The sequence below is a fragment of the Brassica oleracea genome, chromosome C9 (assembly GCF_000695525.1).
Source record: "Brassica oleracea var. oleracea cultivar TO1000 chromosome C9, BOL, whole genome shotgun sequence".
Lineage (NCBI taxonomy): Eukaryota > Viridiplantae > Streptophyta > Magnoliopsida > Brassicales > Brassicaceae > Brassica > Brassica oleracea.
In genome coordinates, this window is record NC_027756.1 from 8,846,695 (window position 1) to 8,870,956 (window position 24,262).

Below are 24,262 nucleotides of genomic sequence, written 5' to 3' on the forward strand. Positions count from 1 at the left end.
TTTATTATTATTATTATTTTATTTTTAATATATCTAGGATATTAGAGTCTTTTTACCTATTAAATAAAATATTTTGGTCATTTTCCTTTTTGTAGTCTATTTTTGTGACTAAAACTTGAAAATGGTTATTCAGGAGAATTGCCCATTTCAATATATGCTTTTTCTTTTCTTTTTGAACATCCGAATTTCAATATATGCAAACCCCAGTCTATGAAGATTATCTTGGAGAGACCCAATCCTGAAACACAAGCATTGTAGACTTTACAGATGATTTTCTTTAGTATTTTTCCAACAGTACATCATTTTGAACAGATTTATATAAAATTAAATTATTGAATAAATTGTTATCTTTTTCTGGAGAAATAAAATAAATTCGACTAAATAATGATATTTAGCTATAACGGGTTATACAAACATGTAGACGACTTAGCTCAGTGGTAGAGCGCGTGACTTTTAATTCCGTGGCCGTGGGTTCTATCCCCACAGTCGGCGTTTTAATTTTTCGAATTTCAAATATTCAGAACAATATGTACGGAAACGATAAGAATAGAGATATGCAACTCCGAAGGAACGAGAGATACGTACGCGCACCGTGATTCGAACCGCCTGGGGTCCAAACTCTAATCCAGACGGTCTTCGTCGTCGCTGGAACCGAAGCTCTCCATTTGATGAACTCGCTCGTATCCCAAACGGCGGCGTTTTGGTACTCGTGAGGAGTTTATTCAGAGATGTACAAATGCATTAGAGCCACAGTTCTTTTTTTTTGGTCAAACAAATGCATTCATTCATAAAAGAGTTTACACTCCACCAAGGGAGGATGAATTTAGAAATGAGAGGGCTGATTTTGCCTCTGAATCAGCCTGCACATTCCTCAACCGAAGTACATAAACAAAAGATATGACATCAAAGGAAGAACTAAAGTAGTAGATATCAAATAAAATTTCAAACAAAGTTGGAGATGAGCATTTTTCCTTCATCATCTTGACAAGGGATTGAGAGTCACTCCGGATCATGAGGGATTTAACATTTGAAGAGGCAGCATACATGAGTCACTCCGGATCATGACGGATTTAACATTTGAAGAGGCAGCATACATTACTGCCGACCGGATGGCAATGGCCTCAGCCATGAAAATCCACAGTTCTTTTTCTTTTCTTATAGATGTCCTTGGGTTGCTCTTTCACCAATGCCATTTCTGTTGATCCTCAGGTTTGAATTGTAATTTCACTTGAGGAATTTTTATTGCTTGGTTACAGAGTAACTGATTCACCCTTCATCATTTTTTGGTTTATGATAGTCAGGAACATCAAGGCAGCTGACATTGATAAAAAAATAATATATATGCTGAACTTAAAAACAGGAAACACTGATGAACATATAGTCTTAATTCCTTTGTAAAGGTTGAATTGTTTTTTTTTTCCCTTCTTTTGGTTTGTGGTGTTTAACTCATAATATCACACAATCCAGATTTTAAGTGTAGGAGCAGAACCACTTCTAAGACGTTTGGACTTAAATGGAGCTTTGCTTTCTCAAATTCAGCGTGCTCCTACTTCAGCATTTCTATATCCTTGCATCCAGCAGGAGTAAGTTTCTGATCCCTTTCTTTTCATCCAACAGGTAGTTGCTGTGGGAGGTTATGAAGGTCTTGTTGATGTCTCTCAATTTGGAAGCCATCCCTATGCACGTTTCATAGCAGCTCATTTGTAAATCTCTTTACAGTTTCTCGGTATGGCCCAATAACCCTAAAGAGGTAACTATAATAGGGATGCTAAAGCTTTATATTTCATATTTCAGCCAGATTATTGTCAGAAGTTAGAATCAAACTTTCTTTTGTTTTTCTTAGGTTCTTGAACCTGAAAAAGAGTTCAAGATTCCGGTTTCACAAATGTTCTGAGATGGTTAAGGGAACAGTAGTATTTTTGGTCCGATTCGGTTTAATATGTCTATAGCAAATTATTTGAACCGGTTGGTGGTTCAGTTACTTCAGTAGTTGTTTTGAATATGAATTGTTCTTCAAGGCCATTGGGCCGGTTAAGTCTGATCTCGTACATGGTTTATGATAATGAGAGAAGCTTAATGAACTTCCTTTTGATTTTCTGTTACTGAGGAGGGAGTTATCATCTAGTTTTCTTATATAACTGTCACGAAAAATATATCAAATACTTTATTAACCATTAATAATTTGTTTATTACAAAAAGACAGAGTTGACCATTAAACTACGAATGCTAAATAGCAATCGTTTACATTGTATTATTTAGATGACTACATGACTTTTTCTGTTGATACTGTTCTTTTAAAAATAGAAGAACACATCAGTATCTAAATAAATTAATAACTAATCTTATCTTCTCCAAAATAACTTTGTTAATAAGGGATTGAGATTTGTCTATATCATCAGCTGCATTACTCAAATTACATTAGTAATTTAGTATTATGAAGAATAAGTCAATAATAATGCTTTAACAAGTTTATGCGTAAAGAGATGTAAAGGCAAAGTGGGGGTCAAAGGTACAGATTTGAACACACCACCAATGCATGTCATTGTTTTCACTGACAGTAACAGTATTCTCTGTTCCATTGAGATGTAGTATTGTTTAATAAGAGAGATTTTAAATATTACTTCTGCGTGACAGTAAACTTTCACATGATTACAAAAGCCAGACTAGGTAAAAAGGGGAGAGACTGCTTGGACCATCTCTAGCCTATTTCCTTATTTTTTCTCTAAAATAAAAAAACTCAATAATATAGATGGGTTTGTCTCCAATATATTCTTCTATTTTTTTCTCTAAAAAAGAATATTTTTGATATATTCTTTTCTAATTTTACAAATAGTATCTTTTATTTGTGAAAGTTGAAAACCAATCCAATTTAGTGTAACACTCATAAAATTATGATATTATTTACATTGAATATTTTTATAGAAACTATTATGTAAATAAAAAGTATGATTATATATTTATATAAACAGTAAATTTTCACTAAAAAATATTTATTTTGGTTATAATTGTTAAAGTAAAAAGTTAAAGGATCATTTTGTAAATAAAAAAATATTCTTCTATTATAGAAGAATGCTATTTCTTCCTCTAAATATAGATGTGAAAATAGCAATCTCTATTTTAGAGGAAGAAATAGAGTAGGGTTGGAATGATTTTAATTCTAAATGCTATTATAGAAGCAAATATAGGAGTGGATTGGAGATGCTCTGGTGTAAAAATATTTATTAGATATGTTGAATCTTTAGTTATACACACTATATATTTTAATAAAACCGGTGAAAAGATTCAACGCGGTAGCTAATGCCAAAATTATATTTTCTAAAACAAAGATCGGTATAGCTGCTGATAAAGTAGTAGCAGTATGTTGTAAAAGCTATGTACTCTCGTTTATGTATTCATTGATGTGATTGGTAAAATAGTAAATGATTCATATAAAAATTATCATAAAAATTATATAAGATATGTAATTTATTTATTTTTAAATAATATAGATATATTTATAATGTATTAATATATATTAGTTTATGTTTTTGTTATTAAAAATAATGATCATATTTAATTATATAAATTATATTATATTTTAAACGTAAAATATTATTCTTTTTAAAAAGTTGAAAATTTTATTTTTAAAAATAGAAATTTTGTTTTTGGATATAAACATAAATTTTTGATACTATTAAATAAAATATATTAATTATATTTATATTTTTTATTGTTATATATTTTATATGCAAATATTCTCAAAATCTCCATATGAGAGCATTGAACGAAGAAAATTTGGAGAGAATTATTCGAAATACTTTTCTAAATATTTTTTAAAAATTATTGATTAGATAATAAAGAGCACAATGTTTATGCTAATGCTTTGTCAATCAATACTTTAATCTTCTTAAACAGGTAATAAATTGCAACAATTATGATATTCTGTTATTAATATATACTTATATATATGAATATTAAAAAAAAAAAACTGTTGTCCAGTAAAAGTTAAATTTTGGAATATAGCATTAAAGCTAATATATAATCATCAAACCTAAATAACACATACTTTTATTAAGCTTATTTAGAATAAATAATTGAATAATATCTACATTAGCAAATTGTGGTATATTAAACTTTCGGAAATTGCGTGGCAATGGATGAATATATTCTCTTCCGACGAGAGGGTTAAGCAAAAACTAGAAAGAAAAAAATAATAGAAAAAAATCCTATAAATAAGAGAAATATCTCCCACCGCTATTTTCTGTCACCATAATTGTTGCTGTCATCTTCTTCCCTCTCTTCTTCTCTCTCGTGAATCTTTTTTTCTCCACTTCTAAAAAAAAAAAGAAGTTTGATTCCCTTTGCAGGAAAGAGACACACGATAAACCGATTTATAAGCAATTTTCTATTTTTCAACAATCTTTTCAAAAATCCTCCTTTTGTTTCCTTTCCATTAGATTCTGATTCTCTCCACTGTAATCATTTTTTTACCGTTTTCCTCTGCATGCTTTTCGCTTTCTCTGTGTCTAGAACCTAAAAACGCCCTTTGATATAAAAAAAATGGCGGTTTTGGATTCTGGAGGCGTCGCTGTGCCGACGGAGAACGGCGTTGCGGATCTCGACAGGCTTCATCGTCGTAAATCGAGATCGGATTCTTCCAACGGACTTATCTCCGATACTTCCCCGTCAGACGATGTTGGAGCTGCGGCGGCCGAAGACGCGAGGGATCGGGTTGATTCCGCTGTCGAGGAGGAGGCTCAGGGAACAGCGAACTTAGCTGGCGGAGATACCGAAACTAGGGAATCCGGCGGAAGAGGAGGAGGAGGAAACGGCGATGTAAGGTTTACGTATCGGCCGTCGGTTCCAGCTCATCGGAGGACGAGGGAGAGTCCTCTCAGCTCTGACGCTATCTTCAAACAAGTAATCATCTCAGATTCTATTTGATGATATCTCTTCTTGAATGACTTGCTCAGATTGAATTTTTCATGTGACGGCAGAGCCATGCAGGGTTGTTCAACCTCTGTGTAGTTGTTCTTGTTGCCGTTAACAGTAGACTCATCATCGAAAACCTCATGAAGGTTACTTCCTTCCTTCTCTCTCCTTTTGCTTCAGGTTTTGTATAGAGCTGAGAACTTACTGTTTGCTATCGTTCCTGTAGTACGGTTGGTTGATCAGAACTGATTTTTGGTTTAGTTCTACATCCTTACGAGACTGGCCGCTTTTCATGTGTTGGTAAACATTCTTTTATTACATATAATGATGAATTTTGCGATTCGGATTCTTATAAAGTTTGAATTTTTTTATGTTGCAGTCTTTCCCTTTCGATCTTTCCTTTGGCTGCCTTCACGGTCGAGAAAATGGTACTTCAGAAATTCATATCTGAGCCTGTGAGTAAACTACTGTCTTCCCTTTATCGAGGACAAATTTGTATCCTGAAGAACTTATAAGTTTCTTACTGATAAAATACTGAAGGTTGCCATCATTCTTCATGTTATTATAACCTTGACCGAGGTCTTGTATCCAGTCTACGTCACACTGAGGTGAGGATTAAGCTACGGTGGTGTTTCTGGTGTGATGCTCTTTTTTTTTTTTAAAGTTTAGTTGGCTAATTTGATGATCTTGGAAACGGACAGGTGTGATTCTGCCTTCTTGTCAGGTGTCACGTTGATGCTGCTCACTTGCATTGTGTGGCTGAAGTTGGTTTCTTACGCTCATACTAGCTACGACATAAGAACCCTAGCTAATTCAGCTGATAAGGTAATAGAACTAAGATTTATCAGTCACTTGCATTGTGCTACTAGTTTGACTAGATACTGTTTATAAACTTTAGGTCGATCCTGAAATCTCCTACTATGTTAGCTTGAAGAGCTTGGCGTATTTCATGGTTGCTCCTACACTGTGTTATCAGGTAATGAGATACGTCTTCAGCTAATAGCATCAAACATTCTTACACTTGTGAACGGTTTTTGTTTAAACCTCGCATCTATGCTTTTCCCAGCCAAGCTATCCACGTTCCCCATGTATACGGAAGGGTTGGGTGGCTCGTCAATTTGCGAAACTGGTCATATTCACTGGACTCATGGGATTTATAATAGAGCAGGTGCGTTTTCAACATCTTTCTTTTTATTATAAATCCTTGTGAAAGTCACCATTTCTGCACATTCGACCGCTTGGCTTCATCTTCTTTTGTTACTTCTTTGGCAGTATATAAATCCTATTGTAAGGAACTCAAAGCATCCGTTGAAAGGGGATCTTCTATACGCTATTGAAAGAGTGTTGAAGCTTTCAGTTCCAAATCTATATGTGTGGCTCTGCATGTTCTACTGCTTCTTCCACCTTTGGTATGTATGCCGTGATCCCTTCTCTCTCAACATAATTTCCAAAGATGAACAACAGAAAAAGGATATATATCTCATGAAGAAATTAATAAGTGTAGGTTTTTCTGATCACAAATCTCTTTGCATTGTTCTTGTCCGCAGGTTAAACATATTGGCAGAGCTGCTCTGTTTCGGGGACCGTGAATTCTACAAAGATTGGTGGAATGCAAAAAGCGTTGGAGATGTGAGTTGTCTTTTAACCTTTTCTTACTAAAAAGACGTGATGTATGTCACATGACTAACCAAATTTCCATGTATTGTTCCTTTGTCAGTATTGGAGAATGTGGAATATGGTATGGTTCTCTTCCTAAAACATTGCCTTCTTTTCTATACGAAGCAGAAAGCTGATGAAGAGCTTTTTGTTTTTGTTTTAACAGCCTGTTCATAAATGGATGGTTCGACATGTATACTTTCCGTGCCTGCGCATCAAGATACCAAAAGTGAGTGTGCATATATTATACAAGTGATTTGCGATGATTGAAATTTAGCTTTGACCCTCCACTCTTTTTGGTTCCAGGTACCCGCCATTATCATTGCTTTCTTAGTCTCTGCAGTCTTTCATGAGGTAAATATACCTTCTTCATCACCCTGGGCCTAGACACAGAACACGCTTGTGAAAGAGACACTGAAATTCAAACCATTGTTCTTACTTACAGTCTCTTGTTTACAAATTTCCTTGCAGTTATGCATCGCAGTTCCTTGCCGTCTCTTCAATCTATGGGCTTTCATGGGAATTATGTTTCAGGTAAAAAAATAAGTTGACAAAACCTCTGCCGACAAGCTTCACAAACAATCTGGAAGTTTCTTTTACTCTTTCATTTTCTGACCACTCAGTGTGTTTTGCGTAGGTCCCTTTGGTCTTTATCACAAACTTTTTACAAGAAAGGTTTGGCTCCATGGTATGCTCTCTAAACCCGAAAGATAAAACTCTTTCTTCTGATCCACTTGCATGTTTAATGTGTTGTTGATACTTTTAAAATTACTCTGTTTTGGAATGGGATGATTAGGTGGGAAACATGATCTTCTGGTTCAGCTTCTGCATTTTCGGACAACCCATGTGTGTTCTTCTTTATTACCATGACCTGATGAACCGCAAAGGATCCATGTCCTGAGAAGGACTTTTTACTCCACAGAAAAAAATTGGTCAATTGGAAAGATGGGAGTTTTTGTATCCTTTTGGTAGCGTTATAAAGACTTTAGAGAGACGAATCCTTTTGAGTTCTTGTCTCTTTCACTCATTGGATCTTCTATTTCTCGTCTTTTAACAAGCCCGTAAAGAAAAGTAGACTGAGATAATTGGATTCTGTTATCCTGTAAAGAAAATTTCATTCATATATGTTTGTAATAATCTTTGACGGTTACCAAAATACCGAGAAAAATAAAAATAAGCCTTTCAATGTATGTATCGGCAAAATACAGTTCATCTATGATGATTCAACATTTTAAATGCAGGAAAAGAAATATAATAAACTAATAAATCATTTTAATTATAAACTGATGTTAAAGGTTTGTAGCAAAAACACTTTCCAAAAAATGGGTTTTAACTTTTGAAATAATTATCAGATAGAGGGAACTTAAAATACGAAGGTTTTTCTCTATACAATGGAGAAGACAAATGAATCATATATTTAAGCACTGTGGTATAAAAAATATATTTTATCCCTCCCTTATATCAAATCTCTAACTTTAAAGCCTTTCTTCAGAAGAATCATAGACAACCTTCAAACTCCTTCAAGAAGGGTGAAGCAATCAACAAAAGTGAATACCGGTTATGTTCTAAAGCTTTCATCTACGAATCAGGCTGATAGCTTTGCTTTGGGTTCTACACGAGGAGTAGTATCGTCTCCATTTGATTGTGGCAACGCTGCAGTCTCATCTCCTGCCTTGCTATTGATCCGCAAGCCATCAATGCCTTTGAGTGCAGATTCATAGTTTGCATTGTCACTCCCGCCACTGAACGGTTCACGACTACTTGAGTCCACAACTCTTCTTGATGATGATCCTTCTGATCGACCTAAGAACGATCCAGGCACCTGATAAACCATTTGGATCACAGATTAAATCATCCTGATTCGAAAAAATGTACCGGAGAAGAAAAAGTAAGCATAGCAAAACTTACCAGCTTGTCCTTTGCAGTTGCAGATTCGTTTACGTTCTTTGTCTTCTGCTTCAGGTTAAGATCAAGATTCGTTCTCTGATTTGGGAAGTCTACGGAATACAAACACGCCTTGAGTCTATATACATAACTATCTTGCCTGCATTTGTTTAGGAGAAGGATACATACCTGGACGTTTCTCAGCATTGCTGGCTGCAGGGTTGAATCCAGAGCTAGTCCCAACACCACCATCCTGACAAAAGAAGCATCAAATAATATGTCACTAACTCGCTATTCATCTGCGTATCATGAATGGGATCAAACATCAAGACTAACAAAACTGTACATTGGCACGAGGTGAAGGGTTTCCAGGTTGTTGTGATTGTTGATACTTGAGAACCGTCCAGTCAAACACAAAATCAAACTGGAAACCTGGGGACGAACAAGAAAGAAACCCAAAAGAGTTGGTGTCAGCAGAAGATTATTCATGAGTTTAATAGCCTGAGAGGAAATGAATGACCTTCACGGATGAAAAGGTTGCGGAAGAGTCTCTTCAGATAAGCATAGTCAGGCTTATCATCAAACCTAAGTGAGCGGCAGTAATGAAAGTAGGATGCGAACTCTGTTGGATGACCTCTGCATAGCGTCTGAAATACATAGACGCAAAGTTACATTTCTATCTATAACCAATCTTCTCTGACTCATCATTATTCCTTGGTATATGGACACATATAACTTTCTGAGTGAAGAACTTACTTCGATGGAAGTAGAAACCTTCTTTTCACTAATCTTGTCGTATTTCTGTTTCTTGTTCCCAGCTTTCAGTCCCTGCCATGGGAGACTACAAGAAAAATAGGATAAGAGATTGATAGATAGACAAGAAACAAGATAAAACAAAGATTATACGCAGTGACTCCCTCACCTTCCCATGAGGAAGTACATGAGGATATAACCAAGTGATTCTACATCATCCCTCCGACTTTGCTCTACCAAGTATAGATGGACATAAGATTAGGATTAAGACAAATTATCCCGTGAAAGGGAGAACAAGATTTGCGATAATCAGGAAGGTTCATAGATGAAGTATACCGATCCCTAGGTGAGTGTTCAAGCTGGCATATCTCGGAGTCCCAATTAGACTTTTATTCTCCCTGAATAATAATTACAAACTCAAGTCTCAGGAAAATACTGAAACTCTTAATATCCAATTTGCTGCATCTCTCTGATATTGAAAATCTTTTTACCTGTAAGGGATATGACGATGAGTAGAGCTGTCTCTAAATTTCTTAGCCAAGCCAAAGTCTATGATGTAGACCTATAATAGAAAGAGAACAAACAAATGTGACATTCCAAAAATCAAAGTTTCGCCAAAGAGTTAATGAAGAAGAAAGAGAACCTGATTTGAGCGCCTTCCTAAACCCATGAGAAAATTATCAGGCTTTATATCACGGTGAAGATAGGATTTAGAATGGATGAACTCGAGACGGTTTATCTAAAACAAGTTGGTGAAACTCAGCAGTGATAGTTGCACAATAAGCAAGCAATCAATCGTAAAAGCAAGAGTACCATCTGATCAGCGAGCATGAGAACAGTCTTCAAAGTAAACTTGCGGTTGCAATAGCCAAAGAGATCCTCGAGGCTAGGACCAAGCAAATCCATGACTAAGACATTGTAGTCACCCTCAGCACCAAACCACTTAATGTTTGGAATCCCAGCTGATGCATTATTCATGATTTCATTAAAAAAGAAATGAACAAAAACTCTACAAGGAGGAATCGGAAAAGAAAGAAAGAGAGAGAAAAGGGGTTTACATACTTCCACCCTGAACAACCCTATATATCCTCGACTCATATGACAGTTGCGGATGCGCAGTCTTCACACTTTCCTGCAACAATTAAAAATAATCAACTTTGAACAAAAAGTAAAGTTGGAGTCTTTGAACTTGGACAAGAGTATGAAAACACTCACAAGCTTAATAGCGACCTCTTCGTTGGTCTGAACATCAGTTCCTGCAATCACAATAAGAAGTCATCAAAAAACTGAAAGTGGATAGAAGAGTGGAGAGAAGCGACGAACCGAGGTAAATCTCTCCGAAGGAGCCGCTACCGATTTTGCGGCCAAGTCGGAACTTGTTCCCAAAACGAGGCTCCATGGTCAAAAATCAACTCTGGAAAAAACCTATCCTAATGTTATGTTCCGAGAGGGTTCTCACGTACGGCGAATCGAGTAGTTGATGGACTAATTGGAAGTGAGAGAGTTGGTGAGAGAGAGATTCGAATGGGGGTGTTTTGGTTAAGCAAGCAACGGAGTTTAGGAGGATGAAGAAAAACCTTTGCGTGTCGTGTCGCTTTGCCTGTGGTCGGTCTTTTGTCCCACTTTTTCCCCTCTTCTCTCCTCGAGCCGGTTCGGTTCGATTCAGTTTGGTTATTTGAGATTCTATTTAAAATTAATTTGTATATCGGTTCGGTTCGGTTCGGTTCAGTTACCGTTTTACCTTTTGGTTAAGCAAGCAACGGAGAAGAAGAAGAAAACCTTTGCCTGTGGGTCATCTGTCACTTCTCTCTCCACTTCCCTGCCTTCTCGAGCCGGTTCAGATCGGTGCAATTCGGTTATTTGGGACTCTATTTAAGATTAATTTGTATATCGGTTCGATTCGATTTACCATTTCACCCTTTTCAGTTAAATCAAACACATATTTTTTTTTTTTTTATAAAAGTGTGACCAATTATTTCGGTCTGCTCATTTTTTTTCAATAATTTTGGGGTCGCTGGGCTGTCAACCCCCAAAAAACTAGGGTTTTAAAAGGTTTCTTTTTTATCTTCCTATCTTCCTTCGCCAGTCTCTCTATTCTCTCTTGCTTGCGAAGATGAGCAGCGACAAGGACAACAACTTGAACATGTCTGCCGGTAATATTTCATATCTCTAGAACGACGCCTGATTCTTTTGTTTTCTATTTTAGATTTATTGAAAATTGCTTATTCTTATTGTTGTTTGCTTTGTAGCTCTTAACGAGGAGGATCGAGCGGGGCTTGTCAACGCTCTTAAGGTGATTTTTTTTTTTTTTCAGTTTGGGGATTGTTTTCTCTTTCTGTGTCTGAGTCATATTTTTTGAGAACTGATTTGACTCAGATGATTCATAGCAATGGATTTTATGGATTTTAAGTTTAAGAACCGTCTCTGCATCTTTACTTTGCTTTGATGATTTTGTTTCTGCATAACATTGATTTGGTTGTTGTTGTTCTGTCTCTGATTTTTTTTTTTTGTTTCGTTTTGCACAGAACAAGTTGCAGAATTTGGCTGGACAACACTCAGATGTCCTTGAGAACTTGAGTCCTGCTGTCAGGAAGCGTGTTGAGGTTCTTAGAGACATTCAGGTTGATTATGGTCTTTTTTCTCTTTTTGCATTTGGTTTGAAATCGTTTGCTCTAGTTACATTTTGGTAGAGTCCAGAGTTATTATATCTGATTCCTTATTTGTTTTGAACTGCAGAACCAACATGATGAAATCGAATCAAAGTTTTTCGAGGAGAGGGCAGCTCTAGAAGCTAAATATCAGAAACTGTATCAGCCTTTCTATACCAAGGTAATGCAAAATGATCTTTTCGATTCTGTGCTAATAAACGTTTTATTAATAACACTTTTCTCTTTTGCTATTTACTTATATATATTGATATTGTTGTGTGTTCTTTCCGTTTTTTTGTATCCCTACTTGACTATAACTGATATTGATGCTTTTCTGCGTTCCAAACCTATTATCAGAAGAAGACAGATAGATACAAGTTTAGCAAGACTTCTCTCTGTCGTATGATTATAACTGAAGTTAATGTGTTTTTCTGCTTTCCTATCGCATTGATCACGTAAAACAGCGATTTGAGATTGTCACCGGTGTGGTTGAAGTTGAAGGTGCACCAGAAGAAGTAAAAACTGAACAAGGAGAAGACAAAGCTGCTGAAGGTGTGTGCTTACACTAAAACCTGATTATGTTTTTGGTTTCCAGTGATGGTGAAATCATGTTTTAATTGATTACAAACATCTGTTTTGTTTTTTCGTTCCCTGCAGAGAAAGGAGTGCCTGATTTCTGGCTTATTGCATTAAAGAACAATGAAATTACTGCTGAGGAGGTCCGTTCTTAGGATACTCTTTTTTTTTTTTTTTTTTTTTTTTTTTTTTTATAAGGCGATTCTCTTAGTATTGATGTTTTTTGTTCCTCATATTCTAGATAACTGAGCGGGATGAAGGAGCTCTCAAGTATCTCAAAGACATCAAGTGGAACAGGGTTGAAGAACCAAAAGGGTTCAAGCTCGAGTTTTTCTTTGATGAGAACCCTTACTTCAAGAACACTGTCTTGACCAAGACGTATCACATGATTGATGAAGATGAGCCTATCCTTGAGAAGGCCATTGGGTATGATCTTTTGCTCTTCTTATCATTTGCTATTTTTATTACTTAAAACAAGGAAGTCTTATTGATCCTTTATTAAATGTTATTCAGGACGGAGATTGAGTGGTATCCTGGAAAATGTTTGACTCAGAAGATCCTAAAAAAGAAGCCAAAGAAGGGATCCAAAAACACAAAGCCGATCACTAAGACTGAGGAGTGTGAGAGTTTCTTCAACTTTTTCAGTCCCCCTCAAGTTCCTGATGACGAGGAGGATCTTGATGATGACATGGTATGGCCATCCCCAAGATCAGCTTAAGTTTTTGATTTAGCACTTCATAATGCGTTATATGTTGACCATGATAATTTATTATTGCACAGGCTGAAGAACTCCAAGCCCAAATGGAGCACGACTATGATATAGGGTCTGCACCTTTTTTGTTTCATTTTCGGTTCTCTTCGTTGTTTAATTTAGTTCCATGATCTGAATCTGTCTGCTGTTTATCATGTAGATCAACCATTAAAGAGAAAATCATCTCGCATGCGGTGTCATGGTTCACTGGGGAAGCCGTTGACCCAGATGACCTTGAGATGGATGATGATGAGATTGAGGAAGATGATGATGATGAGGAGGACGAGGAAGATGATGAGGAGGACGAAGATGATGATGATGAGGACGAGGAAGAAGAACAAGGAAAGAAAAGCAGAAAGAAGGTAATAATATGAGAGGTTAAATGGTTTTTACGTTCTGTTTCTATTATATAATTTAAACCTCTGAAGAGCCTTATTTTTGGGTTGGTTTCTGTTTGTTTTGTTGCAGTCATCAGCTGGGCACAAGGTTTGATAATCACTCTAAGTCAAGACCATATTGATCTCTTTGATGTTGAATATGTAAGTGATGTTGCTAACCTGAGCTTTATTTATTTTTCTGTGAGCAGAAGTCTGGAAGAAGTCAGCTTGCGGAAGGTCAACAAGGTGAGAGACCACCCGAGTGTAAGCAGCAGTGAGGAGTTGCGCTTATTTATGAAGAAGAGAAGAAAGAAAAGAGTCTGGTCTTTGTGAGACGAGGTCGTGTTTCTTAATATGGGGAGAATCATGGTCTTAGTTTATATGATTCAAGTATCAAGTTTTGGGTGGTCGTTTTTTTTGTTTTTTAAACAAAATTGTTCTTTGGTTTGGTTTGTGTCTTATTTTTTATTTTGTAATGTGTGGTCTCAATGAACTGGTCTGAATTATTGTCGATTTGGTCAAATTTTTACCCAATTTATTCCCATAATCATAAAATGCTGTGTTGGTATGGGAAATGACCGGTTAAATCAATTGATGTGTAAATTAGAAACTGCGTTAACCAATTTCGTTTTGAATTTGAAAGGTGCGAGTTTTCTAAAGAAAGTTCTCTGCGTGCGTGAACTGTTTTCTTTAGTTGTTGATTTTGGGCATGCTCTTGATTTAAGATTTGAAAGGTGCAATTCTTCACTAGTTTTAATTTTATTTCTATTATTATGATATCCGGTTACATATTCAATCAAAAGATATCTTGTCCTGGAGATAGAAGTTTCTTGGGATCAAACAGATCTTTCCTCTTGGAAAAATCACTCCACTTTGTTCCAAAATGCTCAACCCAATCTTCTTTTCTGGTGTAATGCATCAGGTACTGCTTAATCTTAATGCCAGAGTCCTTGCAAACCCTAATTATACTGTCGTTTAAGCTTTCCACTTCTGGCACATTCTGTGGGGTAGCTGATTGTAGTATTCCGATTATATAGACTACATCTTCTTCTTCTGTTACCATCGCCGACATACGATTGTCCCATCTATATAATAACAATAAAAATCATTATATCAACACTTGTTGTGCTTGAAGAAAACTATGATTAGAAAGCTTACTTGTTTCGGTTTGAGGGATACAGGAGAGTAAGGCCAGAGGTCGAGTTCTGCTTGAGAAGAATGTCTTTGACAACACCGTTATGGAAATCGAGTATCTGAGACTTAGGGACGTAGAGGTTAAGCCATGGATGAGGAACTTCCCATAGACCCAAAGATCTGAGTTTATCTTCTTCGGCTTTTACACGGTTCAAGAAATCGAAGTAGGCCACGTCGTGCATGGATATGAACCCGGGCAGGTAACTTAGGGTTCTAGTTAACATGTCAACCACCTACAAAAATAAACTAAATTTGATTATGTGTATGTGCATGTGGTGCAATGATGATGAATGTTTTGATGTGGTAATGATGATACATGGAAGAAACGACCATAGTGTGTTGTGTAACTATGTGTATAGAATTTCAACCCAAAAAAAAAAAAGTATGTGTATAAAATGAAAATTTATAAATGTAGTAGTACCTGGCCAATGATGGGAAGTGTAGGATCATCATAAAACTTGGCTACTTCAAGAACATATATGATACCGTGGCTCTTCACTAAATCAGCGATTTTAGATTGATTAGACTGTGGAAAAAAAGAGGTGTCTACGACGCCGTTTGACATGAATAGTTGACCTTCTAAATAATCAACTCCAGCATCATCGGCCATTGATATCAAACGTTCTTGGTCCTTTGTAAAAGCTGTGAAGTCACTGTACAGCATTCGAAACCATTTCGCCTACATAGAAATTAGCACTCACAAATATATAACGATGACAGAAATCATCAAAATAGGAAAAAGTGCGTCGTACTCTAAATAGAAAGATTGACTTCATGAATGAATTATCTCCGACACTACTTAAAACTTAATATAACTTGAAAACTTTAAATTATTTGATATTTAACAATGACGATGTAAACACACAAATTTTTTTATATTACTATTGCCAAATATAAAATAATTTAATATTTTGAAATTATAATAAGTTGTAAGTAGTGTTGAAAATTATTAATTTAAGATGTATAAATTAATTTTATAATATATTAATGTATTAAAATTTATAAATTAGTTTTAAAGGCTTATAAATCAATCTAAAACAATGTACAAATGATAATAAATAATTTAATAATATTTAATGACTTTTAGTGATAAAACCCTTCAACTATTTTTGAATCGTAAAAAAAGACCCTCAACAAAGTTTTCAACATTATAAACCCTCAACTTATAAACCGTTAACATATGTCACCCTCCGTCGGTGTTTTTTAGACGGAGGGTAACATATGTTAACATAATTAAAGTTGAGGGTTTATTTCACAGGATTTTTAGTTGAGGTTTTTTTTTACGATTCATCTTTAGTTGAGGGGTTTAATTACTAAAAACGCTAAAATTAATAACTATATATTGGTTTACCGTCTGTTGTAAGAATTCAATTAGTCAACAAACTTACCAACAAAATTCATAGATTAGATTCCCAAATTTAAGTGGATTGTCAAAACTATTAAACTTGACTGTATGAAAAATCTATATATTGACAGATCAGTTAGATTTGCAAAGGCATAAAATATGATTGGACTATATTAACAAGTCCTAGGATTATAAACTACAATAAACAATAGGCCATATCTTTTTTCAGTCAATGTATAGATTTTGTTCAAATGAATCCAAAACAAGCCTTTGACTAGATTCTAAATTCGTACCAAACCTATTGTATGCCTAACTACATGCGTTATGATCCATACGTCTCTAACTCTCTTTGTGTAAAACCACGAAATACTTTCTTTTCTTTTTTTTGCTAAAACACGAAATACTTTCTTTTATGAAATGTTATCTAATTAATGTGTAACCAATTATGTAGTGTGTCTCTTTCATTTTTTCCTTTGATAACTGATATTTTCTATTACGATTAAAACCATGTGAATGTATTGTTCTAGGCTGACAATATTTCATAGAAATTCAAATTTTGACATATTTGGGGGTGCTAAAGTACAAAAAAATAAAATTTATTTTCTATATAGAGGAAAATGAAAGGAAATTCCTAATTTAAGAACTGGCCAAGAAAGATTTCGTAAATGCTGAATAAATTCGAAGATCTTAATAGATAGAAATCTAATCTATTAAAAGGAGAGTACAAAATTAGATTACCCCTTAATTTTTCACTACATTTACAATGTCATGCCATTGATGTATTAAATGAAGCTATATTTATGGATATTTTATCTTTTTCTATTTTACTAAATCATTTCCTAAATAAATTTCACCTAAAATTTTGTGTTTAATATATTTCCTAAAATGATTCAGCTAGATTTTAGAAAAAATCGAATTTATAAATGATTTTTAATAATATTATGTAATATTTTCCTAATATCATATAATTTTCACACATTTAGCTTGTAAGGTCTAAAATATATGTATTTTGAATATTCCAAGATGTATGTTTAACCATTAAGGTTACCATTAATTACTTTCAAAAATAAAATCTATACATGTTAAGAATTAAATATTTTGAATTACTTGTACAATAATATGGATTATTTATAATCGAATATTTATTTTTAGTCTATCTAAATCTTGCCTAAAATATATATATTTCAAATATTTCTAAAATATATTTAACCATTTCAGTTACTATTAATTATTTTCAACAAAATAATCTATTTATATTAATGTTTATAATTAAATATTATTTTCTAATGTACAAAATTTTTGCCACATGGCCTATATCTAATCAAAATATATAAAATATTATTACATTTGTGAAACGATTTCGTGTTAAAAAATATTACTCAAATATATCAATGAGTCAATATTTGATAAAGATTTAGTAAATCGCACAAATCAATATTTTTTTTGCAGCATGTAAACTATTTAATTATTATGTTTATAAACATTTTAAAATATGATAAATGTTTAAAATATTAAATAATAAATATTTAAATAATATTCATGTATATAAAATGGAAATAAGTACCCGCACGGGCGTGCGGGTCAAGCTCTAGTATAAGGTTAAAATTGATGTTACGTACCCTTTTAGGTGCATGGTTCAAAACAATTCTGGCTCTCGTGATTATTCCAAATTGTCCCAAACCTCCTAAAACTCCATAGAACAACTCTGAGTTTAACTGTGACGAGCATGCTAACATTTCGCCTTTCCCTGAAATATATAAATATATATAAAAATCCTTACTGTTTACTTGGAAATAAAACTTACTAAAATATGTTTTTTTTTCCAACAATATTAAGAGTTAAAACGGTCACAGATCAAAACATAGTACAACTTTTTTTTTGACAAAGAAGGGTACAAAATTTACACCTACAAATATATCTTACCTACCTAAATACTAATATTTAAAAGTATATGGTTGAGCCAATGCTTCAATTTTCTCAATTTTCATTTCAATCTGACGTAATAATGATGATGTTTGAATAATTGGTAAATAGACAAAAGAAAAACAGCATTTATAGTTGGAGAAAAGAAAACTGAAAGCCAACAAAAATATCAAAACGTTCCATTTGCATGTGTCATGCATGAGCATCAGAAAAAAACATACACACGCATATACGAACAGTTGGGAATCTGTGATGACAAAACTAATCATTAAAGACGTATCTTAATTAGATGCGTTACGAATTTTATGTTTCGAAGATTTCATTGCGTGTGGTGCAAAAAGTACATAATGACTATAAAATATGAAAGATGCACACCAAAAAACTTATAATAACTATCTAATATAATAGATTTTTTAGCGTTTACGTACCAGTTATAACGTCCAACTCAAGGACGTTACTAATCTGAGGACCGTTTCTAAACACTTCACCGCCGATTCCAGCATTTGACAGTGTTCCTCCGATGCTAACATGCAAATAATCCGTCCAAGAAACCGGCGAAACGCCTTTCTCCGCCGTATTTTTCAGCACATCAACCCATAACGTCCCACCGGCCACGTCAGCATACTTCATGTCATCTGAAATCACTACGCCAGCGAGACACGTCATGTTGACGATTACTCCGTTGAGGACTGCTGCTTGACCCTTCAAGGAGTGGCCTTGGCCGCGAGCTGCCACTTGGAACTTTCTTTCTCCGTTAGAGGCGTAGCTGAGGAGACGGGATATCTCAGCGGGAGAGGAAGGGCAGATCACGCCACCGGGTATCACGGTAGTGATGTTTCCAAAATCGTGAGAGGCGGCGGAGATGGCGGAAGGATCGGTTAGGAGGGTGAGGTTTAACGATTTGGGTAGAATAATCTCTGACGATTTGATACAGCTTGGAAGTAAATAAATCAGAACCGTCATTAGAGTTATCATTAGAGGAAGATCAGCCATTTTTCTTCTTCTTTTACTCTCTCGTAATGAAAGATGAAGAAGAGAATTTGTAAGGAACGGATTGATTATCACTATTATATAGTATAATATTAATTTGTTAGTTACTCATGCAGTAATAGATATAGCTTAATTTAAACGTGAAAGATTAGCTATATTTGTAATTAAGGCAATATATCATATAATTTCGAAGTCAAATGAAATTTTGATTTTTTTTGCCAAAAATAAGATGCAATCTTTGAAGTTATTCAACATCTTGAATTAGTTACCTTAAGGACAATATTAGGCATATCTTCATGTATATTTGAATATATAATAACTATTTTTGACTGCATTTCTTGGATCTATCTTCCATAAATACTACTGATATACGACGTTTTAAATCAATTTTCAATCTAATCTATTAAAAGAGAAGTACAAATTAGGACTAATTCTTAAACAATTGTACAATATTTACAGCTTAATGCCACTGAAATAATTAAATGAACCTATTTTTGAGTAATCTTTTGTCTTTTCCAAAATTAATGAAGTAATAATTATTCCTAATTATATAATTATATGTTTTCCATGTCTTTTTCAAAATTAATAAAACATTTCCTAAATTAAATTCACAATCAATTCAATATAAATCTTTTAACTTATCTATGTCATATTAATATTATAAACATTAATGAATATCAATAATATACAAAAAATATTTATGTAACGATATAAGTTGCATTTTGTCTCATTCTCCCCCACAATTCATGTTACTCTTCTTTTTTTTTTTAACAAATTCTTCTTCTTACCAATATAAATATATTACATGCACCATTATAATTATTTACAAACGTACCATGTATATAAAATAATTTATTAGACATTTTCATAAAATTTTGATCTACAAAAAATAAAATAAAACATTTATATAGATGCACGGATCATATTCTAAAAATGGTGGTAATACAATTGACGGTTTATAAGATAAAATAAAATTAAAAAATATAAACTATAAAATTATTATGCTTATAAATGTTATTAAATAATTATTTAACACGTGTAAAATTTTAAAATACATATTATCACTTAGACAAAATAAATTTATATTTACAAAAATAAAAGCAAACATCCGCAAGGTCGTGGTTTAAATGTACAAAAATTTAAACTCATTTATAATTTCTTATCAGTTACATATTTTCTTACAAATTTAAATCTTAATTTGTATATGTTCCAAATTTGATAGAAGTTTAACAATCATTTTATTTTCTTACAAATATTATAGCTAATGTTTCATTTATAAATAGTATGCTAATTCACAATTGTCTATTTTTGTACTTTTTATTAAAAAAAATTGTTCGCTATATATCTTAGACATGGATCTTATTATATAAATGTTAGATTTGTTTATGTAATACCTAATATTGGTGATACATTTTAGGCTAAAATATAAAATTAAGTACAAATATAACATTTAAATTTACAAATATGACTATTTTAACAAATATATCATTAAATACAAACACAAATTAAATATTCGCGCGGTCGCGCGGATCAAAGTCTAGTTATATTTAAAAAGTACACGAGTTTTTGAATAGTTTGCACATCCTCATGCGGAACGCGGTCCTTTGAATAGTTTGCACACTTAAAAACAAATTCATCAGAAATTGCGAGATGACTCAATTCGTCCACTTGCTTGAATAACGATTTCAGAAGTTTCATTATGCACGTAATGTGAAAGAGTTTCTAGTTTGACCATTGGTCAAAATGACCGATGCAATTGATGACATGTTTCACAACTAGTATGCTCTTATTGCATGGCTCGCCTCAACTTCGCAAACGTTTCCTTGAGTCTCAAACATGTAGTCTATAATTAATACATCAATCTACATTCTTTTGGAGGACCCCAACAACAAACTAAAAAAACAACACAACTTCTCCACGGACTGTTGTCTTTAGCCAGATTGACGGATGCATCCGAGAAACCATTCTACCTCAAAAAGAGAAAAGGTTCCCATATACAAGGCATCCAACAACAAAAACTCACTCTGTCGACAAAATGGGAAGGTTCCCATATATATATACCACTTCGGATCTCTCTTTCTGCATGTTTGATTTGGAACACCATTTTACACTTAACCTCCGCAATGCTTACATCTTTTATAATTTTTTTCGTCTTAGTGTTTGACAATCTCTCATTAACCAAGATTAAACAATGCATAATAAAGCCTTAACCCAAGAAGCACAAGAAAGAACAAATATCTAGAAGTGGATAAAGATAAAGAAATACCGATAAGGATTAGAGAGTATTCTATAATTAGGTAGTACTCACTCTTTACTAGTATAAATAGGGGTGCGTGTATCACTTGTAAGTTGTAATCATCAAACAAAAACAAAAACAAAGAAGGAGAAACACATTTAGAAAGAGTTCTACAAGAATTCTAAGAGAGTCTCCAAATACAAAGCTGTTGTAGAAAATCTCTTTTCTAAAATACAAAGGGTATCTTAAACATTAGTTGTATAATTCCCATCTTAACCATGCGAAGAAATATTATTAGGGATTTTTTCCAACAAGTTGTTTCAGAGCCATGTTCTTTACTAACATCAACATCTAGTGGAAGTGAAGATGGAGGCTACCGTTACTTTGGAAAGTCATTCAAGGGGCTTTACCTTGGGTGAAAAATTGGAGAAATGATGCCTTAGAACCTCTCACTGTGTGTCGTTGTGGTTTAAAAGAAATGCAAGTTTGCGGAGGAGGTCTGGAATTTGGTACGTGCCTCTGACTAATCTGTGCTTAATCACACAGTCTTCAGACTTTGTGTCGGGATTTCAGGCGATAAAATCTATCTCTTGATAGAACCGTATTATATAATCTACGGAGAACTGAATATTGTAAAAAATAAGATTGATAAAATTATATCAAAGATTAAGAAAATGATGATACAATTGCAAAGGCGAGATATTATCTTTTTTCTTATCTCAAAATACGTCTCGTAGTGCGACGGTTCGATAACGTAATGAGTCCCAAGATACAACTGCAAAAAATCTTCTGATTTGCGTCACTCTATCAGAAGCCTGGCGAAAGTAGTTTTGTGTGTAATCTCATACTCAAAAGAAAAAATCTAAGAAAAAGAAATATGAAGGATTGTAAGCTCTTGCTTAGTCCAAGGAATTAAGATTACTGCAATGTTTCTTTTCTATTTATAAGACAAACGAAACACTTCGATACTTATGGAGTACTAACGTACATAGTCATTAATAGCAATAAAGGAAATTGATTCCCATGACTACGATTCAGAAACGTTAGTATATCAAGTCATAAAGTTGCATTGACCACATCAAAAGCCAACAATATATTTTAATTGAGTTTATATTTTATATTTAACCAAATGCTAAAATATTTTATGAATAAGATTTAAAACAATTTTATTGACATTTAAGTCTAATCAACTTATTAAATCTAAATTCGAACTCAAATATCTAAAGTGAAACATTTGTTAAATTTTATATTACCATATAATAGCTTTATAAGTTTTTCATGTCATTCACTTTAGACCTCTATTTCTCATTCAAAACAACTCCGATTTTGACCAACAAATACACTAACTCATAGTGTTCATGGTGACGATTACATCGTGTCCAAATTTCGGTCTTTCCGACAGACGCCTCCGTCGAAAAACCCATCAAAAAATGGTCCACACCACTTTGTCAAAAACAAGTTCCAACATCTCTTGCCTACATCCAACTGGGTATCAAATGGGATCTATCTTCCCTTGGGTTTGTTGGACGATTTGGATGTCAAGAAATTAAAAAGAAAATTAATGCAGGTAGTATTCACCAACTGAGACAATCACTGAAGCCCTCCATGATGCTAGAGAATGGCAGGAAGTTCAAACCGAAGAGTTTCAACAGATCAACCGCAAGCCGATAGAGCATGTAAGGACCAATCCATCTCGACCACATTTCAGTTGACACGAATGCGCGCGGCATGGAGTGAAGCGACCAACAGTGCAGGCCTGGCCTGCATTTTCACCGACTGGTCAGGAAGGACTTTACACAAAATCAGCGCAAAGGAAGATTTTATAGCGGAGGGCTTGGCGTTAAAAACAGCTCTCTTGCAAGCTTCAGAACTCAGCATGTCAAAACTCTCTTTGAAGTCAGACGATCAAAATCTCATCAGAGCTATCAAGGAGCTTTTTGAAATTCTTCATGATATCCATGAGCTTAATTGTTCCTTTTCATCAGTTTTTTTCTACGTTATCCCTCGAAAAGACAATATCACTGCAGACTGTTTAGCCAAGGAGGCACTGAATAACTCTTCTGACATCTTGTAAACCTTTTAATCTATGAATGCATTTTCTGATAAAAAAAGGTTCCCTCACAATGTTTTTTTTTTAAATATTTTACTGGGAACAAAAATCTTTAAATTAGTAGTTGAAATATGAATAAAAATAATTTATTCAAGAAGTATTTATAGGAAAAGTTCTGGAAAATACTAAGGGTGGACATTCGGGTTCAGTTCGAGTTTATTCAGGTTTCAGGTTTTCGGAGTTAAAGATTTTTGTACATTTCGAATATTTATAAATTTCGGTTTGGTTTGGATCTTTCCAGGTCTGGTTTAAATTTTTTTTATATATTATATATAGTTTAAATTTCTATAAATTTAAAAATAAAATAATGTATTAGATATAAATTTGAATAATGTATGTCAAAATACCTAAACTTAACATATAAATTGGTTTGGAATGAATATTTGGATAAATAATCAATAGATATTTTAAGTATTTTTGGTGTTGTGAGTATTGTTTAGTTATTTTAGATATTTACATTTGATTATTTTTAAATTATAAGTATTGTGGACAACTTTAAAATATCTTATACATTTTCGAGATTTGTTTATATATTAAATTTAAAAATAATTAATATATTTAAGTATATATCCCTTATATACTAAAACACAAGTCACTTGATCAACAAAATTTGACATTGTAATTTCTTTTCAAAGCTGTAAAAAAAAAAGTAAACTGTTTTCAAAAAGTTAAAATTTAACATATTACAAAAAAAAAGTTCAAAACTGTCTCACATTCGTTTAGTTTTATGTAACTGCAAAAAACGATATCAAATGTCATAAAGCAGTTTATAATGGCATTTTCAAATTGTAATTATAGCAATTTTCCCATTTGTGTATTGGTAATTTCAAACCTTTTTTTTCATTGAACAACCAATATAATAGTTAATAATTTCTTCTATTATACATTTTGTAATGATAATACAGTTA

General features: G+C 33.6%; 4 protein-coding genes and 1 non-coding gene across 6 annotated transcripts; 3 read left to right on the plus strand and 2 right to left on the minus strand.

Annotated features, from left to right (window-relative positions):
• The first annotated feature begins 420 nt into the window (after nucleotides 1–420).
• Nucleotides 421–492, plus strand: TRNAK-UUU. Its single transcript has one exon. It is a non-coding gene; the product is annotated as a tRNA-Lys (tRNA).
• A 3,744-nt stretch (nucleotides 493–4,236) lies between these two features.
• LOC106313337 (diacylglycerol O-acyltransferase 1) lies at nucleotides 4,237–7,761 on the plus strand. Its single transcript, XM_013751131.1, has 16 exons — nucleotides 4,237–4,899; nucleotides 4,977–5,057; nucleotides 5,138–5,211; nucleotides 5,291–5,366; nucleotides 5,452–5,519; nucleotides 5,613–5,736; nucleotides 5,810–5,887; nucleotides 5,978–6,079; nucleotides 6,184–6,320; nucleotides 6,459–6,540; nucleotides 6,629–6,649; nucleotides 6,734–6,796; nucleotides 6,874–6,921; nucleotides 7,039–7,101; nucleotides 7,205–7,255; nucleotides 7,364–7,761. Exons 1-16 carry the CDS (start codon nucleotides 4,540–4,542, stop codon nucleotides 7,466–7,468), a joined length of 1,533 nt encoding a protein of 510 aa, XP_013606585.1. The 5' UTR covers nucleotides 4,237–4,539; the 3' UTR covers nucleotides 7,469–7,761.
• A 238-nt stretch (nucleotides 7,762–7,999) lies between these two features.
• LOC106313542 (casein kinase I-like) lies at nucleotides 8,000–10,790 on the minus strand. Its single transcript, XM_013751375.1, has 14 exons — nucleotides 10,528–10,790; nucleotides 10,420–10,460; nucleotides 10,267–10,336; nucleotides 10,018–10,166; nucleotides 9,848–9,943; nucleotides 9,696–9,766; nucleotides 9,541–9,602; nucleotides 9,374–9,437; nucleotides 9,208–9,292; nucleotides 8,972–9,098; nucleotides 8,798–8,883; nucleotides 8,641–8,704; nucleotides 8,476–8,564; nucleotides 8,000–8,389 (listed from the first exon to the last, which is right to left on the minus strand). The coding sequence occupies exons 1-14, from the start codon at nucleotides 10,601–10,603 to the stop codon at nucleotides 8,153–8,155; spliced, it is 1,317 nt and encodes a 438-aa protein (XP_013606829.1). The 5' UTR covers nucleotides 10,604–10,790; the 3' UTR covers nucleotides 8,000–8,152.
• Nucleotides 10,791–11,220: 430 nt separating this feature from the next.
• On the plus strand, nucleotides 11,221–14,116 carry LOC106313186 (nucleosome assembly protein 1;2-like). 2 transcript variants are annotated; one of them, XM_013750930.1, is made up of 12 exons: nucleotides 11,221–11,357; nucleotides 11,454–11,497; nucleotides 11,730–11,825; nucleotides 11,941–12,033; nucleotides 12,317–12,404; nucleotides 12,510–12,571; nucleotides 12,670–12,854; nucleotides 12,942–13,119; nucleotides 13,209–13,252; nucleotides 13,340–13,541; nucleotides 13,648–13,665; nucleotides 13,766–14,116. In XM_013750930.1, exons 1-12 carry the CDS (start codon nucleotides 11,318–11,320, stop codon nucleotides 13,832–13,834), a joined length of 1,119 nt encoding a protein of 372 aa, XP_013606384.1. In that variant the 5' UTR covers nucleotides 11,221–11,317; the 3' UTR covers nucleotides 13,835–14,116. The 2 variants fall into 2 exon arrangements, with proteins under 2 accessions (XP_013606384.1, XP_013606385.1); XM_013750931.1 differs by lacking the exon at nucleotides 13,648–13,665.
• Nucleotides 14,117–14,315: 199 nt separating this feature from the next.
• Nucleotides 14,316–19,171, minus strand: LOC106316377 (cytokinin dehydrogenase 2-like). The gene is made up of 5 exons (XM_013754252.1): nucleotides 18,447–19,171; nucleotides 17,715–17,842; nucleotides 15,172–15,429; nucleotides 14,715–14,983; nucleotides 14,316–14,641 (listed from the first exon to the last, which is right to left on the minus strand). The coding sequence occupies exons 1-5, from the start codon at nucleotides 19,009–19,011 to the stop codon at nucleotides 14,353–14,355; spliced, it is 1,509 nt and encodes a 502-aa protein (XP_013609706.1). The 5' UTR covers nucleotides 19,012–19,171; the 3' UTR covers nucleotides 14,316–14,352.
• Nucleotides 19,172–24,262: the final 5,091 nt, after the last annotated feature.